Raw genomic sequence first — 17855 nt, forward strand, 5'->3', positions numbered from 1 at the left:
TAATAATTTGACTGCATGCCTACAGCAGTGCTTTGAAATCCATGTCTGGACAGGACTGAGCAGTTTCTCGTGTTGTGGGTTTTGTGTGTGAGTCTGAGTCTACATGGAATGAGAGGCTCGTTCTTCTTTTGAGAAAAAGGGGCTTAATTTGAGTCCTGCCGTATCGATCGCTTCGCTGAGGAGCCGTATAGATCCACAGACGAGCGCCGGGCCGGTCTTTCAGGGACCTGGAGCTTGTGTCGGCCAGTCCGGTGAAACCTTTCTGTTGGACCGATCGCTTTGCACCCCTCCACGCCTGAGTCTTTGCAACCCCCCCCCCCCCGTGCTGAAAGACCTGTGACCCCACGGCGGTCGATTCGCGGGAACCCACCTGCTCCCGGTCAAGGGCTGTTCTTTTATTAGGGCCCCGCCATCAGGCTGGCCTGCTGAGGGAGAACGACGGGGGGACGTTCCCCAGCTGCTTGGAAGAGGCCTTTCCTCTCCTATGACCTGAAAAACATTAAGCACCCCCCCCAGGGGCGCAGCTGGCTGAGAGACTCTGTGCTCTGTTGTAAGGTCTGACTGCAGGATCGTGCCGCACGCGTTCAAGGTGAGGAGGTCTGGCTGCAGGATTGTGCCGCACGCGTTCGAGGTGAGGAACTCCTCTTGACTATTTCGGCGAGTGTAGCGGTTTTTTGGAGAGCCCCGCCCACCGCAATCAGACGTTGCCTGGAGTCAGGAATTTTAACCGGAGGGGCCAAAACACAGAGAGTGGGCATGAATCAACCCTGGCGGTTATTATATGGTCATCATCGATAAATGCATTTTGAAGTTTTTTTTTTTTCCACACCACACGTGCAGAAAATGTGTGTGCACTCACATGCACACAAACACACACACACACACCCTTACTAGGTCCCATCTTTGTGGATGTGTAATGACACCATCGTCCTCAGTTCGATAGGCAAACAAGCACACACACACACACACACACACACCGTGACAGCAAAGCAGTGCAGTGTGGGAAGGAGACAGGCTGCGTGCTGATTCGCTGTGACAGGCATGCTGCTCATTGGGAGACAGTGTGCCTCTGTAATTCCCAGCTATTAAGAGTGGATGCCTCACCACTCGCATGTAAAGCATCCACTCTTAATAGGGGCTTGCTTAGCGCTCTGACACAACTCCTCTCATCTTTCACATAAAAAAGCATCTCACTGCTTTCCCAAAGCCTGCTTCCATACGTAAGCACAGTGAACTTGTAGATCTGGGGAATACGGCTTTGTAGAAAGTGCACTTGGCGGAAAAGCGACTCTAAATGTCGGGACGTGCTGTTTGTTGAACAGAGAGCTGAAACTGCAGCGGAATCCGGTGTGTGTTTATGGGCGGAGTGAGGACAGCATGTGGAGAGTCTGGATGCGAGGTGGGACAGGTGTGTGTGCATGTAGGTGAGTGTGTGTACACGCATGTGTGTGTGTGTGTGTGTGTGTGTGTATGCGAGTGTGTGTGTGTGTGTGTGTGTGTGTATGCGAGTGTGTGTGTGTGTGTGTGTATGTATGCGAGTGTGTGCGTGTGTATATACAGACACACACTGTGTGTACCTTTAAGTCCTGAGGACGGCAGCGATGGGAGAGTGTTGGGTCTGACAGTCTGAGCGCTGAGCAGCCAGCTAATCTACACAAACCCCCCCCCCCACCCCCGGGCCCTGGAGCTTCGTCGAACTTTGAGCCGCCATCAGCGCCTCCCGGCCCGGCTGGCTGCTGCTCGCCCTCAGGAACACGCCGGGGTTTCCCGCCAAAACACCGACCCCCGCCGGCAAATAGCCGGAGCTGGGATTAGGCCCGGAGCCGTCGTCCGGCGGCGGGAAAGTATCGTCGTTTCAGCTCACGTCTGTCTGTTTCAGCGGGAGAAGTGCGTTTATTTCAGGGGGTGTGGATCTGTTATTGGGTGGGTGGGTGGGTGGGTGGGGCGGAGGGGGTGGGGGTGGGGGGGCATTAAATGTGTTTTACAGCACTGCCCAGATAGTCTGCGGAGTTAAAGAAATATCTCATTTATGAAATTCGAAAGACGGGTCTTTCTGTCACAAAAAAATAAAATAGTCTGTCATAACCACATATTTATCACCCTGCAGAAAGCAATGCAGCTTCTCTCTAATGTCAGTGTATTTCACTGGGCTGGTCTGAATGGGCAGTTCTGATTGGGCCAGTCTGACTGGGTCGTTCTGCCAGGCAGTTCTGACCCCTGAGAGGCAGCACAGCCCCTCTGAGGAGAAAAGGCTGTGTTTGTGGGCGGAGCTGGGAACCGGCTCTCATCCTCAGGGTCTGTAATTAGATACAGATAAAAGGGCAACCCCTGGCGCCCCCCCCCCCCCCTTCTCACCCCCCCCTCCAGGAGCACGTCTCAACTCCTCACTGGAGTCTGCTTCGGCTTATCTGTGAGCCGAGTCAGCTCCCCCCCACCCCTCACACACACGCACGCACACACACATACACACGCACACACACACACACATACACACTCACACACACACACACAACACACGTACGCACACACACTCACAAATACGCACACGCACGCGCACACACACACACACACACACATACACACACGCACACACACACACACACACACACGTCCCTCCTCTGGCTTCTTTGAGAAAGCGAGATTATTGCTGCCACTGAAGATCACAGCTACGGATGCCCGGGGGTCCGTTTGGACGGGGGCTGTGTTCTGTCTAATCATCTTAAGTCCCCACAGGCCACGCAGCGCTCAGCACACTGTGACACGTCCCCACGAGGAGCTCAAGTCTTCTGCGGCCCGTGCTTTTAATGCTAATGGCTCCTCGCTTAGCTTCTCACTTTCTTTGGTGCGACGTAATCTTTGGGCTCTTGTCTTGTTATTTGTAAGTGTTTATAACAGTCATTCAACTTGAATGTCGTGTGTGCGTGTGTGTGTGAGTGTTTATGTGCATTTAAGAGCATAGAGCTTATGTGTGTATGTAAGCGTTTGTGCGATCATAGGTGTATCTGAGTGAACTGTGTGTGTGTGTGTTTGTTTGTTTATTTGTGCGTGTGTGTGTGTGTGTTTGTTTGTTCGTTTATTTGAGCTTGTGTGTGTGTGCGTGCGTGTGTGTGTAAAGTGCAAACAAACCAAACAGTAGTAACCTCGATGCGAAAAACTGGCCGTGTGTGGTGAGGTGGTGAGGAGTCTGAGACCTTTGTTGGCATTTTTTTCCTGGCAGCTCTTGTATGGCACAGCCAGGCTTTATGAAATGGCCTCCATTGCTGATGTTCAAAGGAGATTAAGTCATTAATCCACAGCCTTCAGAAATATGGGTTTGTTCGGACACAAAGGGGTTTGTTCTTTCTTTCTTTGGGGATTATCTTTTTCTTGTGTGTTTCTTTGCTGTCTGTCCTTCCCGCGTGTGAAAAAATGTTCTGGCCTTTGAAGCTTATTGTACCAGGTTCCCACTTCATTGTGAAACAACAAAGGTAAATTTTAGGGTATTTATTGGGCTTTAAAATGGCGGATTAGGGCACGGGTAGTTTTCCAGACACATTCATGGCAGGAGTTCTGTGAGTTTGCTTCGGCGGGGGGGGGGGGGGGGGGTCTTACGTGCGCCATTTTGATTCCTGTTGGAATGTGCAGCTGCAGTTTTGTTCTGGTAGTAAACACATCCTCACAAACATGTTGAGTTTTGTGATTTTTTTTTTCCCCCGTTTTTTTCACTAGTTTGGATTTCCCAATTATAGAATGGTTTCAATTTTTTGATTTGTTTCCAGAGTGTGGGGCCCATCCACACACTAGTCCACAACCTTAACAGGTACCAGACCATGGGGCCCATCCACATACTGAAACAGTGCCTTAACAGATACCAGACCACGGGGCCCATCCACACACTGGAACAGAGCCTTAGCAGGATGCGCCACCCAGCAGCCCCTGAGTTTTGTGGTTTAATTGAATAAACAGGAGGAGAACAGTAAGCAAGATGAGCAATCGGCTCCTGGGAGCTCGCTGGCTCTTGAGAGCGGTCTTTAAGCAGAAATCGCGGTGGCATTGCGCCATCGCTTAAAAGTATATCTTTAATAATTCAAGGTAGATGCTATTTTTACTTCCCTTGCGTCTTTTGTTCATTGTACATATTTTTACATCAAGGTTTTTTTTCTTCTCTCTCTCTCTTCTTTAGTGATGGTGGAGGGTTTTCAGAAATTGTTGTGCATCCTTCACAATCCTCTCGTCAAAAAAGTAGAAAACTAAAGTTCAAAGTAATCCACAGATTTTCAAGAATAATTGGGTCAGGTCTAACCTACGCAGTACAGGTTTACATCATGAACCGCGCTGCATAGCTTTTAAAATAAAAGCTTTTATGACATTTTCAGTGAAATTAGTGCCTTTGTCTTCTTGACTATTTCTGGTTGTTCTGCTCAATACTTAAAAACCCCTTTCTCCAAACAACACCTGTTTTAAAACAGCTTTTTCCGTCTCTACACTACAAAAAAAAAAAAGTAAAGGTGCATTTCAGTCCTTTCTATCATAAAACTAAGCCTTTTTTCCCCTGAAAAGAAGTCCTGCTGGATGATCTTGTTTGCTGCAGGTTGTAGGCAGTTTGTAGACGTCTGTCATGGCATTTTCAGTCATTTTAAGGCCCTTTACTTTAGGGGAAGAGGTCCTCAATCTTATCCAGAAAGGGCCAGTGTGGGTGCAAGCTTTCATTCCAACTAAGCAGTTACACACCTGACTCTACTGATCAACCGCTACAGTCTTTGCTAGGGGCCTTGATTAGTAGGATCAGCTGTGTAACTGCTTGGTTGGAACACAAACCTGCACCCACACCGGCCCTTTCTGGAGAAGATTGAGGACCTCTGCTCTAGGGGCGCTGCTGTCTGTCTGAATGACCCAGCAGGACGCTGGGCTCCGCTCCCAGAGCTGCAGGCCCTCGCCAGGCTCCGACGCGTGGTGTGTCACCCGGGCGACACTTCCATAAAACGCCTCTAAACGGTCAGTGGGTCGGCGATGCCTTCCCCCTCACCCCCCCACCCCCCCCACCCCCCCAGCACCCAGCGCCCAGCGATAGCGTCTTACTGACATTTCCCTGCCTGCCGGGTGGAGAGGGCCCCCCCCCCGAACAGAAGCTAACAGCCGCTAGCCACGCGTGTAATGGGGTCAAACTGCGAAATCTGTATCCGCGGTGACACATGAGAGGCAGGGAATACCCACAATGCATTTCCTCCCCCATTTCTGCGTGTTTTTTTTTTTCTTTGTAGTTTTTCTATAACAAAGCAAAGTTGAAGAAAAGAGGGAAAAGCTGTTCTGGGGGGAAAAAACAAGCAGTCACTGGCAAGAGAATTGTCCCTTTTTATGATTTATAATGTATGTGAAACAGCTTTAATCTCCATTATGGATCAGTGTGCGCCGGATTGCCAAAATTGAAGCTTATATTCCATCCAAATGCAATGCGCTTTGTCTTTCACTTTAAGTGACAGAATTAAACATAATTTATTCATCTCTCACACAGCAGTGTTTGGCAGTCTTTGAGAGTAATCAAAAGTGAAAAAGAACCAAAAAAAAAAAAAAACGATAACGGCCTGAGCCATAGTCAGACGTTTTATCTTTCATATTACGGGGTAGGAATGGAAATCTAGGCTTTTATTCAATTATCAATATAATTTTTTAATGGGCTCACTGACACTGTATATATTATAAACTAAGTTGGACTATTTTAAAACGTCTAAATGGCCATCAAAACAAACAGATTGTGTTCTTTACCTCCGCGATGTAATTCATATGCGTCTCAGTCCATTTTGTCGTGCTGTTTAGACGGCTTTTGCGATCCTAGCAAACATAAGACACAGTCGGTGAGAGCTGAGTCATTCTTGGTAGGCGTGTCATGGCTGAGGATCAGATATTGATATTTATTATCATTATTATTATTATTATTATTATTGTTACAATTGTTACTACTACTAATACACTTCTACTACTGCTATTCGTATCATTTTAATGGAGGCATTATCTCTGTAATACTGTGTCGGGGGAAACTGACGTCCCTGTTTCCCGCTCTATCTCTCCCGAGCCTCCTGCCTTCGCGGAACCCCGTGGCTACCGCCAACCGCCGGGGCGCGATACCGCCGGCCGCCACAGCGGGGCCCGCCGCCCGGCCTCGCTTCGTCTTCGGCGCGAGTGACGCGTCCAGCTTCGGGAGAGAGAAAACAGCGAGACGCCCGGCTTTCCCGTCGGATGGCGGATTGAAATGTGTAATCGCGGTCGGGATTTGATTCGACTGAGCATGACGGTCTTTCTACGCGGGCTAGCGATAGCTAACGGACAGACAGCCAATCACCTCCTCCTCGGGACGCTGTTTACCAACCGGGCCAGGATTTACCATAACTGCCATTTTTAAAGAATAACGGATTATCGCAGACACGAGTGGTGAGAAAACCGCCAGGATTCCAAACGTAAAGCGTTTTGGCCGTATAATTTGGAAAAAAAAAAAACAGCAGGCTTTGAACTGAAATTTCCTTTAAAATAAACGGTGCACGTTTGCTGAGGTTGAATTTCAAGCTAGAACGGTGGAGTGAAAGTGTGCGTTCTGGCACTGGTGAAACTCAACATCTCGCTCATTTCAACTGCCACTCGGTGGGCCTGCAACTGAATAAAATTTTTTTTTTAAACTAATTGAAAGGAAGTAGTTTACCCCCACAGGTGTCGGCTTTCCTTGGCAGACGGAGTATATTTTCCCCTCTGCTGGCGTTTTGTGAAGTGAATGCGTTCCTCTGTCTCGCACGGGGCAGTTGGGTACGTCCGCGTGCGTGGAGCTGGAACATCGTCTGAATCCGTGACGTTCTGGAGGGAAAAGCCGAATTAAAACCCGTAACTGCCTCCGCCGCCCCTCTCCGCCGTCTCTCGCCATACGCTCTCTCCCTCCCAGTGGCGCTGTAACTGAATATACTGCCAGCTCATTAATGAAACGTTCAATTAGGATCTTTAAAGAGGTAATTACACACTGGATACCCCACCCCCCCACCCCCCCCGATCCACTGGAGTCTGGCTTCTCAGACTGAACGTCAGCATGTGGACCGGAGCCAGAATCAGCCAATAGGAACGCTGGATGACTTCATTACAGGTCCTTTAATCTGGCGCCGGCAGCCCCGTAAATAAAGTGTTTATAATCGGTGATCAGGCTGGCCGTCAAAGTCCCGCCGTTATCGTGAGACTGCGGGCCCTTTGGGGCGAGCGCTGTGCTTAGTCATGTTTCCATTGAGCTGTGTGATGCACAGTTTTAAGTTTGAATCTGGGGCCAGGAGTTCATGTTGGGGTGGGGGGGGGGGGGGTTTGTTTGCCAACAGTTATATTAGCTGAAGCACTGTTTTAGGTGGAAAAATAGGGGTGGCACTCATCCTCACTTGAGGTGGATTGTGAGGTTATTCAATAAAGAGGTTTTTTGTTATTCCAGCTCTTCTCTCATATCTGTCCGCTGCAGTGGACAGGTTGACTGACGTCTCCACGGTGACAGATTCCCTCTCAGTGCCCGAGGGGGAGTTTCTCACGGCCAAGTGACAGTGTTCCTCATTTTAATGAGGGGGGGGGGGGAGGGGGTAATAATAATTGATACATAGATTCTTGGCTTGCATCGTTTTTCCTCAGTGGGTGGATGTGGAGATTCGCCGATGCTGATGCTGGTGTAATTTGGCCTGTCGAGGCTCCTCCAGATGGTGGGGAAGATTTGGTGCATCTGGGCTCTGAATCGGTATATTTAGCCGCTTTGCGGCATCTCTGCCGATGGCTCGCTCCGTCCCTCAGTCCGCCCCGAAGCTAGAACCCGTACAGGAAGCAGGTGGAAACTTCTCTATTGAGACGAATTCCCTGCTCAAGCAAGTTCTCCCCACCTGCATACATCTGGCTGCCAAACAAACTGCGACTCCATTTTCAGCTAAACAAACTGTTTCTCCGTTTTCAGCTGGTAGTTTGACTCACTTTGATTGCGTCAGAGTTGCCAACTCGACAGTCTGAACTAGGATGTGCAGAAAGTCCAGTTTGCTTGACTTTTTAAAGTTTTTATTATTTATTAATATTCCGTACAATCGTGGTTTTTGAAGCATATGTCTTGGCATTCAGACTCTTCGAAGCCCTAATAAAAAATATAGGACACTATTCTCTTCTTTTTAGATTCAAGTTGGTATTTTTGTGTGACAAAATGCACAGATAAAATGTAATAAAAAATTGTTACTCCAAATATTCCTGTTTAGGAGGAGCAGTGTGTATGTATTCTCACTTACTGCTTTTAGAAATAGTTGTACATCAACATTCATGGTGTGTGTGTGCCTTACATTCACGGTGTGTGTGTGTGTTTGCATACCTTACATTTACTGCATTCAAACTTATACATTTTCAAATTGGGATGACAGTTGTAAAACGTAGTGAACACACCATGTCTGTGGCCCAACACAGACACGCTCACACATGCACACACACACACACACGTGCACAGACACAGACACTCGCACGCACACCAACGCACAGCTATCACAGTTGCCTTTGGGAAGTGCTAACATTATCCATGCTGTGACAGGTAAATTATTTCTTATTGTGCTAAGTAATTGAAAGGGATAAAAATCCGTTAGCAATTCAATGGTCTCCGTAAAAGTAATGCTCATTTCAGTAATTTAGCTCAGGGAACATCGCTCCAAATTAACATTTAGATTATAGGAAACACATGGCATTTTAATTATTGCGCTGCCCTTTCTGGGCAATGTGTATGCCTAAAGCTTTGCTTTATGTTCTGAGCGTACTTTTAAATAATGGATCTCATTCTCAGAACAGCCTTGTACAATGGCTGCTAAAACTCCACCACCCAGAATAACTTTTTTTTTGTTTTTGTTTTTGTTTGTTCAGTAAAATAGACTTATTTACAGCGAGGATCGTTTATATCGACTATGAAACCCGGTGTCGATAAGTTCATCAGGGGTATAAGTTTTCAGTCAGTTTGGATGTCAGAGAGGCTATGTGGTTCTGGTCTCGAACTGTTAAATTTCCGATGCTTCCTTCAGAGATCAATGCTTTCAGAGCTGACAGCCGCATCAAGAATTATTCATCGACTCCTGTGAAAACCCATTTACTTTTCCCTCCATTTCTCTGCGGACGTGCCTCTTAACTCAAATAAACCGACAGTTTTCATTTCATTATTTTTGCATGGCGCGCTGTGAGACAGACTGATAGATGCACAGTCAGTCTGACAAACAGTATGATCGGCGGATGGTTTTGAAAGATGCATTGTTGCGGTTAGCCAGGTGTGTATGTGGTGCGTTATACGGTGGTGGATCTTGGCACCAGATGCTAGACGGGCAGTGCCAGGGGTGCAGAGGGAGGGCAGTGGTTTAGTAGAGTTGAGGTTAGTGTGTGAATATATGCTGTCCGTGTGAGCCTGACGTGTGTAAGATGGCGGCCTGTTTAAGACCCCTCGCCTGCAGGGTATGACCTTGCGGTTGCCTTTCTGGCTGGGTGTCCAGACCCAACAGGTCACTGGATTAATAACTCACAGAGCCAGGGGTATGGGGCGGAGGAAGAGCCATTAATCTGACCTGAGAAAGACACGGGCGAGGGGCTTCAATGGGCCGGGGTGGGGGGGTGCTGCAAATTGGGATACCACCCCCTCCCGCCATGACCTGTACCCCCGTGCCGACTCCATGACCTGGAGCGTCCCGTCACGTCCCTGTGAGCAGTTTTGGGTGCCTGGAGTTCACGTCCCCCCGCGAGACAAAAACGTTACGCATCGCCCCACGCCTCGTTCGTTTGGCAGACGTGCGTATCCTGAGCTTCCTGCCGAGCAGGAGAAGAGAACGCAGGTGCGCACGCCGGATTAGCATGATCAGGATCGCCAGACCTGTCCAGCCGCATTCCCAGACCAGCGGGGTTCAGCAAAGCACACTGAAGCACTGGTGCAATTATGCCACCCGAGGTCCAAAACACAGATCCTGAATACATACCGATTATATCTGTAACAAGCCCTCAGAAGACAAAAAAACAGCATTTTACCAGCATTAGGTGTTCAGGGCAAAAGAAAAAAAAAAAAAGGATTATGAAACAGAGCAAGAAAAATAAGAAAATCTTAACGCCTACCAAGCTGTTCAGCTTATCCTGAAAGGGATCCGTGTGAGAAGCTCTATGGTAGAGCATTACACTAAACATACAGACATGTGAACGCGTGATGAACACGTATCCTGAGAGGGGATTGGCTGACAGGTTTCAGCATTCTGAGGGAGTACTGGGCCGCTGTTTAGCCTCCTCCAGAGGGGGGGGGAGGGGGGGGGGAATCGTGGCATTATCCAGCGGCTCCTCTCGTGGGAACGGCTTTGGCGAAGCTTTCGAGAGCTGTCATCATCGCCCGCGTCTGGCTGATCCGGTGTGTCAGCGAGCGGTACGAACGGGGGGGGCGGGGGGGGGGGGGGGGGGGGGGGACGGACGGTCGGACGGAAGCAGAGGTCTTAAATCAAAGCGACAGCGCTAGAAGAGATTAATAAGACTGTGCGGCGAGCGCCTGCTTCGATAGCTGAGCGTGGAGCGTAGCGAGCAGCGCCGGCCTCCGGGCTTCGGCTTACTGTCCGCAGGAGGAGCGGTAAGCCACCCTGAGCAGCCTCTCCGATTTTACGCCTTTGGTAAATAAGCCCGGTTTGTGCCCCCGCGAGAGCTGTTTAAAGCTCAGCGAGCGTCTCTGTCACCGCTTGGCGGATGGAGCGAGGGCATCGGCAGGGTGTGGGCGCAGAGCAGCGTGCCACCGGGTGTCGTCGTGCCCGGGCGGAACGAGCCGTCGCCGCGGGCCCATTGGCCCGTTCGTAGAGCCCCGCTGGGATTGGTCCGGTACCACGTCTCCCAGAGCGAGGATTAGACACCCCCGTGCAAGCATAAAGAATCGAGATCTCATCACCAACATGCCCCAGAGGGGCACTGCAGGGGAAATCAGGGCAGTTTTACTTCCTTTTTTATTGTGTCCCCCCCACAACTTTCATGTATTATTCTTTTCGTATAACGAAATCAGGATTTGTCCAGAGAGAGGGGAAAGACGCATTGATGAGAATTTCACTCGTTTAATACCGTTTCCCTGCCTGGGATGTTCCATTTCATTAAAAAAACGGGGGGGTATGTGCAGTTAGTTCAGACCATAAGTCACTCTGCCGGTGCGTCCCACCAGCGGGGCTGTTTGGGAATGGGCTCGTCGGGGGAACGCAGGCCTGACATTTGCGTCAGAAACTCGGAGACGGGCCACGCGAAGGGAAAAGTGCATGCTGGGGGATTTTAAAGAAGCCGTCACCAGGCCCCGAGTATCCTGTTTGCGTTTCGGCAGAGTCGCAGGTGACGGGCAGGAGCGCACGCGACTCGGTCCATAACCGCCATCTCGCTCGCCAGAATGCTGGCCGGGAAGGGCGAAACAGCTCCGCGATCGCTCCAACTCGGTTGTCAGGAGCAACCCAGGCTTCTTCCCTGGCTGTAAAAGGTTTCCCTCTGCCGCCGTCATCCGTATCGGTCCGAGATCCAGATTCCGGATGATCCCCGGGACTCCGCTGCTCCTCTTTGCCTGGGCGGCCGGCAGCGCCGACACGCTCTCTCCAATTAGCGGCGTTCGCGGTAAAGCCTGGCTTGTTAGCGCACGAGGCCGCCGCGCTGGAGCGAGCCCAGCGGCCCCGCGGCTCGGAGAGAAGCGGCTCTGCTGCAGAGGAGAAGAGAGGCTCTGAGCGTGAGGACCTCCAATCCTCAGTCTCATTGTGTGCATTGTTGAGAAGTAAAAACTGGAGCGTCTGCTTTTGTGGAGAAGTCGTCAAGGAAGGCAGTGTGTACGTATGGTGTCTCCCGCACACGTATAGATCTAATCTGAGTTTAAACCTCAGGGTTGGCTGGATGGAGAGCTGACTGTCAGCCTTGCTGAGCACCTGTAGCGTAACGCCTGGGGTCTATGGGAATAAGGGCCAGCACTGCAGACGTGTCCCTGGCAGGGGATGATTGGCATGGCTGGCAGCCCTGTTAACGCTGATAGGCGGCTGGCGTCTGCTGGCAGCCGGAAGTTCCTCACCTTGGCACAGGGTGCCCCCTGCTCATGTGGTCCCTGCTCTTGTGGACCCCTGTCCCTGCTTGTGTAGCCCCTTGCTTGTGTGGACCCCTGCTCTTGTGGCCCCTGCCCTTGTTGCCCCTGCTGATGTGTCCCCCTGGCCTTGGGGCCCCCCTGCTCATGGGGCACCCACCCGCATGGCAAGGGGAGGGGCTCTGTGGGGGTGCCAGAAACACGCCCAAATCAACCTTCACACATAAGGTACTCTGCAGAACACAGTGAGCACATACACTGGTTACACACACACACGCACCCTGGATACACACACACACACCAAGAGAAAACGTACATGCATAGTCCTGGGACGGGCTAGATCTGCCGTCAGTGTCAGTGTCAGTGTCAGATCAAAGGCGATCGCTCTTCCTCCGACAGCTGCATTATCACCACACCGCTGGGGGTCTGGGGGGGGGGGGGGGGGGGGGGGGGGGGGGGAGATGTCTCCGCTGCTTCACCGCGAGCTCCTGCCGCTTCCTCAGGTTGTTTTTTAGATGAGACCAGAGAGACGTGTGTTTTTTTTCTTCTCTCTGCTTCAGGCAGGAGCCCCGCTGGTAATTCTACGTGTAAACTTGTTCTCAGCGCTGGGACAGTCAGAGGCCCGGTCGTGTAGCGCACAAGGTTTACAAACCCCCACAGATGGGTGTTTGTCTCTGTCTGCGTGAGAGAGGGAGGGGGGCAGGGGGAAGCTGAGAAGTAGCCAGGTTTAGGAGGGGGGGGGGGGCAGGTGGCTTTTGTAAAAGGTCTAGTGTTTGAGTCATATGTTGAACATTCACGTACATCTTTGGTCTGTTCTATTTTGGGAACAAAAAAAGAAAATGCCAAAAGAAAAAAAAAAAAATTGTGAGATATTGTCCGTTTAATTTTGCAGGATTACCGGGTACCCCTACTGGTGTTGGCGCTTATAAACAGGGTAATGCCCACAGAGGGGAGGGGGAAGAGGGTGATTGACTGTGTCAGTTTAAGGCTCTCTGCTTAAGAGTGGCAGCTGTGTCTGTTTCACACGTTCAGGGCCTCCTGTACCAGCCTGCAAAAGCCCAGGTTAAAAACATGGAGCAGAGCGGCTGTTTGCTGTGCTGTGCTGGCAGGGGCATCGCTGATGGGCTCTGCAGACCTGCTCTATGCCCAGCTGTCTGCCAGCTGCCAGAGGTGGTTACACGCTCTCTGGTAATGTCTGCCCACACGCTCCACTCACAGAGAGACGAGACCGCACCCGCACCCTGGTTACCCACCACACAGAGAGATTCTCTGTAGCGCTTGTTTGTTTATTTGTTTGACACTCTTATCCGGTGTGCGCCATAGTGACGAGATGCATTACGTGTGCGTATCACGGCAACACCAAACTGTGACACCACGATATCAGTGTTGCCAAACAGTGATCCATGTGGTCAGTTTTGCCAAGCAATGATTCACGGGATCAGTGTTGCCAAGCAATGGATCCACACGATCAGTGTTGTCAAGCAGCGGATCCATGAGAACCGTGTGAACTTGTGTCACGCTGTCGGTCTCATTAGGACTCACGATGAGCCTGCAGTGAAAAGGTGAAATGGGCTGGGTCATGTGTGTGTGTTAGTCTGGAGCGGCGATTCCCTGCGATGTTGTGTGTTTTCGATAAAGATATGGCGTCGAGAGCGAGACGCGCAGCGCTGCCTCTGATGAACGATGGCAGGCCCCTTGCTCGCTCTCGCCCTCGCCCTCGCCCTCGCCCTCGCCGAGCTGGAGCAGAGCAGAGCTGGAGCAGAGCAGAGCTGGAGCAGAGCAGAGCGGAGCAAATTGCGCGCAGCTGTTTCTCTCCCTGTAAGGTCTGGGGCTGAGATTAGTTGCGGTGGCGGAGAAGTGGCCTGCTCTGCCTCCTCCGCCTCCTCTGCGGCTCTCGGGGGACCCCGCTAATGACCGGAGAGGAAGAATGAAGAGCTCTCCCTCGCTCCCCGAAGCCTCTGTGCGCTTCGCCCCTAATGAAGGTCCGGGCCTGTCCTCCTCGCTTGTGTTCCTCGCCCTCCCTCCCTCCCTCCCTCGCTCGCTCGCTCGCCTTTCTTCTCCTTCTTTTTTTCATCCCTCCTGCTGATGGACCCACTCTGAGGCCTGTCTCTCCGCTTGCAGCCCAGTTTGACGGGCACAGATGTGACCTGACAGTCAGGCTGTACGAGTGGATTTAAGGACAGGGCGATGGGACAGCCAGGCTGTACGTGGTTGTGAGTGGATTTGAGGACAGGGGAGACGGGACAGGGCTCCACCGATGGTCCCGCAGACAGTATCTGCCAATCGCTGTTTGCTTTGCTCAGTTTGTTGTCACCAACATGCCCTGTGATTGGTGGAGAGGAAATTGATGATGCTAACATCCTATCCCTGTCCCAGTCCTCATTTACCTGCATAGATTTTACTGTTCACTATGTGTTCTGCTGTATTTGTGTTTTGTTTCAGTGTTTCCTTCATGCACTATTACCAGTTTGTATTTTCATGTGACAGCCCTGTTTTTGATCAAACGTATCGGCCTGCAATTCCAGCGTGCTGCTTGTCTGGGATACTGCGAGAGTATTATACTGGTGTTTGGGACAAATGGAAGTGATTTAGGAAATGATAATTGCCAGTCAAATTATGCCAATGCGTGGCCTCGGGGGAATTTGGAGTGGATTTGTGCTCAGCGCTGCAGAAACATTTACTGATAATATAATTACAGATTTTTACACCTGCGCAGAGGCAAGACATTTTCTGGTTTTGGATGTCAGGAAGAGTCTTGTAGCGACTGCTTATCTCCCAGACTGCACATCCTGTGTGTTTCAGTTCCTTTTCCTCCCTGGAAGGCTGCCATTCACTTCTGCCATACACAGAAGAGTGAAGCGAGTGAAAATTAAAAGAGAAGAGAAAATGATGACTGAAAGAGTAAAGTGAATGGTGATTATCATGCTGCTTCATGCATCTCTCTCATCTCTCCCCCGCCCCCCTCTCTCTCTCTCTTGTCTCTCCCCCTCCTCCCTCTCCCCCCCCCTCTCTCTCCAGGCTGTGAGAGTTTCCTGCATCTGGGGAGATCAGAACAGATTTTGCTCAAAGTGGCCCGTGCTCGCTCGGCCTGCTGGAGGATGCTGGTGCCAGTCCTTCCCATCATGCACTTTGCCAGGCTGCTGCTGCTGATCCTGGGCCTGCTCGGTCTTACCGCTGCTGAGAGTGAGTATCTTTTACACACATCCAAATTCAGTCATTTTTACATACCCAAACATGTAGCGCAGCAGTTAGTGCTGATGCCTGGTAAGGAGGTGGTTCTGGGTTCCAGTCCCAGCCAGGGCTGGATCCTCTCTGCATGGAGGGTTTCCTCCAGGTACTCCTCTGTTTTGCCCTGAAAATAACATGGTCACGCTCACTAGTTTACATTTTCTCAGCTTTATTTTACTCCATAGAATTCTCACTGTCTCTGTTTCTCTCTCTAAACCTCACTGGACTGTTGTTATTACATGGGTTTAAAAGACTCCAATCCAATCACCACTTTAGTGGTTATATGTAGTACTTTTCCATTATTATGCTGAAAGCAAGTAATTTCTTGAACTTGAATTTGGTGTTGGTCGTATGGAGACCATGTTCATTCTGTGGCTATTATGGCGTTTTACATTTTAATAAAAGGAAACTGCAACGCTTATGAACTCGCATATTCATCATGTGGCTTTTTTTAACACTAAATTCACGGGGAGAAACATTTAGCAGGGTCTTTATCCGCGGTAAAGCAAAAAAAACAGACAGATGTAGGTTTTTAATCGAGAGTGCCCCCCACGGCATCGTGGCCTTTGTGCGATTCGCGGCGTGCGGTGTCCTGCGGCTGCTGTAGAGGGCGGGCATTTCCATTGTCGCCAGGAAAGAGGCCCGTGTGCCAGCGCCTGCATTAGAATAGAATGCATTTCCTGCTACCGCGGGGAGCGCGGCAGTGAGGGGGTCAGGTGGCGATTGGAGAAAAGCCTCATTACGGTCCTTTCCAGCGCAGAAATGCCCCCGTTCGGCTTTAACAGTCTGAATATGAGACCATTCTCCCGCTGACACACCTCAGAGAACCCGGGGATGGAAATTGATGGGTTGGACTAAAAACTGTGGCAAAACAGTGATATTTCTAGCATTACTCTCTTTTTTTTTTCCACACACAAATGGGTTTTTGTTCTGTTGGAAGACATATTTCACACGAATGGAAAACACTCAGGGAGGGGGGAAGTGGGAGGAGGAGGGGAAGGGGTGGGGGGCGGGGGGGAACAAAACACCATACCTCATCATCCAAATGTTTGTTTTTTCTTTTATCCGTTTGTTTTTTTTTTTCAAATGGAATGGCTGCTATTTTATCGATTTCACTGATGGTGTCTGCTCACTTTGTCTTCCAGGTAGCTGGAAATAAGAAAGTGAACTGTCTCTGGTAGATGCTGCAGGGGATTTTTATATCTTAGCACAACCAATTAGTCAAGATAAAACATAAAAAATACAACTTGTCTGTATTCGGGTATTTTCTTTTTTTGTTTGGGGTGGGGTGGGTGGTAGTCGGCTGTTAGTTTGCCTTATAAACCAAACACGAGGGGCTAGGTTCCTGTGCTTTAGACCTGGGCTTTTAACCCAAAGGTTGCAGGTTCAATTCCCAGTTGGGGCAGGGCTGCTATACCTTTGAAGTCCTCCAGCACATATCCGGGTGTATGAATGGGCGCTAGGCGAATCTTCGTGTGAGGCTCTCTCGATAAGCACGTCTGCCAAATGCCAATCAGGCAAGCTAAATGCCAGGGATAGATTCTCATCTGTGGCCTTTGACAGTGCACCCCTGCTGTGTGGCCCACACATCGCTCCACCAGAGGGGATTAAGGCTCCTCCGATGCTTTGGTGGGAAAATTGGAAGGTGGGGGGCGATCTAGCCTTGTGCTTTTCTTTTTCATCAGCACTCTCACTGAAAATGACATCACCAGTTGGTGATGTCATCACATGTTTTATGGTAAGAGAGTTGACAGTTTTTTTTTTTTTTCCCCTGCCTGGAAAACAATCTCAGGTGTCCTTTAAATCTACAGGGTTCATTAGGGTTTAGTGTTGCTCTTGGGTCCATGATTGACCACCGTAGGGGAATCAGTTAGGCGTGATGTCAGAGGTCAGAGGTCACGGTGGGGTCTTTGTTTCCAAGGTGACTCACAGAATATTGAAACCTTTGAAAAGATGTGTTGATGGCATTGACTTAGCCACCCCCCCATTTCTCTTCTTGTTGAGATTGAGATGCACTTTTCCCTCTTTTTGTTAGCGCAGCTGTTCAGTCCTAAAACAACATTTAGTCCTTTCTTTCTTTCTTTCTTTCTCTCTTTTTTCTTTTAAACTCAGTTGAGCAAATCCGGTTAAATCCAGCTTGATTCTCTCCTGTAAATCACCTGCTTGCCCCCCTGTCCCAGACGCGGCTCGACTAATCTCACTCCCCTTAATGGCGTTTTAATTGATTGTTTCCAGGTGGAGTGATAATACGGTGTCAGTGATTAATGACCTTTCTGAATCGAATAAGTGTTTTCGAATGCCGCTGCAGTGGCCCCCGGCCCCCCGGCCCCGGCCCCCAGTGTGTTAGCCCTGCTCTTAGGCCCGTGCGGGACGGGGGGAGGGAGAGAGGTACACCTGTAGAGCCTCGCTCTTTTAACGGACCCCTCTCTCTGCCGCCTGCTATTGGCATCGATCACGCAGAGCCCGCCTGTCATTACGCTTCTGAAGTGCTCACCAAAACAACAACAACAACAACAAAAACAGCGCAGTTTCCATCTGCTTGTCAAAGTTGACTCATTCGAAACTCCCCCCCCCCCCCCCC

General features: G+C 50.2%; 1 protein-coding gene across 43 annotated transcripts in view; it reads left to right on the plus strand.

Annotated features, from left to right (window-relative positions):
• LOC118227313 (receptor-type tyrosine-protein phosphatase delta-like) overlaps positions 1-17855 on the plus strand; it is a 333188-nt gene that overhangs the window by 198558 nt on the left and 116775 nt on the right. For 40 of the 43 annotated variants that reach the window (XM_035417571.1, XM_035417614.1, XM_035417570.1 and 37 more), the window contains one exon: positions 15065-15229. The exons of the other annotated variants lie outside the window; for them this stretch is intronic. In XM_035417571.1, the coding sequence (XP_035273462.1) occupies positions 15145-15229 (85 nt within the window). In that variant the 5' untranslated portion in view covers positions 15065-15144. The remainder of the gene's footprint in view (positions 1-15064; positions 15230-17855) is intronic. 43 annotated transcript variants of the gene reach the window in all.

The sequence above is a fragment of the Anguilla anguilla genome, chromosome 5 (genome assembly GCF_013347855.1).
Source record: "Anguilla anguilla isolate fAngAng1 chromosome 5, fAngAng1.pri, whole genome shotgun sequence".
Lineage (NCBI taxonomy): Eukaryota > Metazoa > Chordata > Actinopteri > Anguilliformes > Anguillidae > Anguilla > Anguilla anguilla.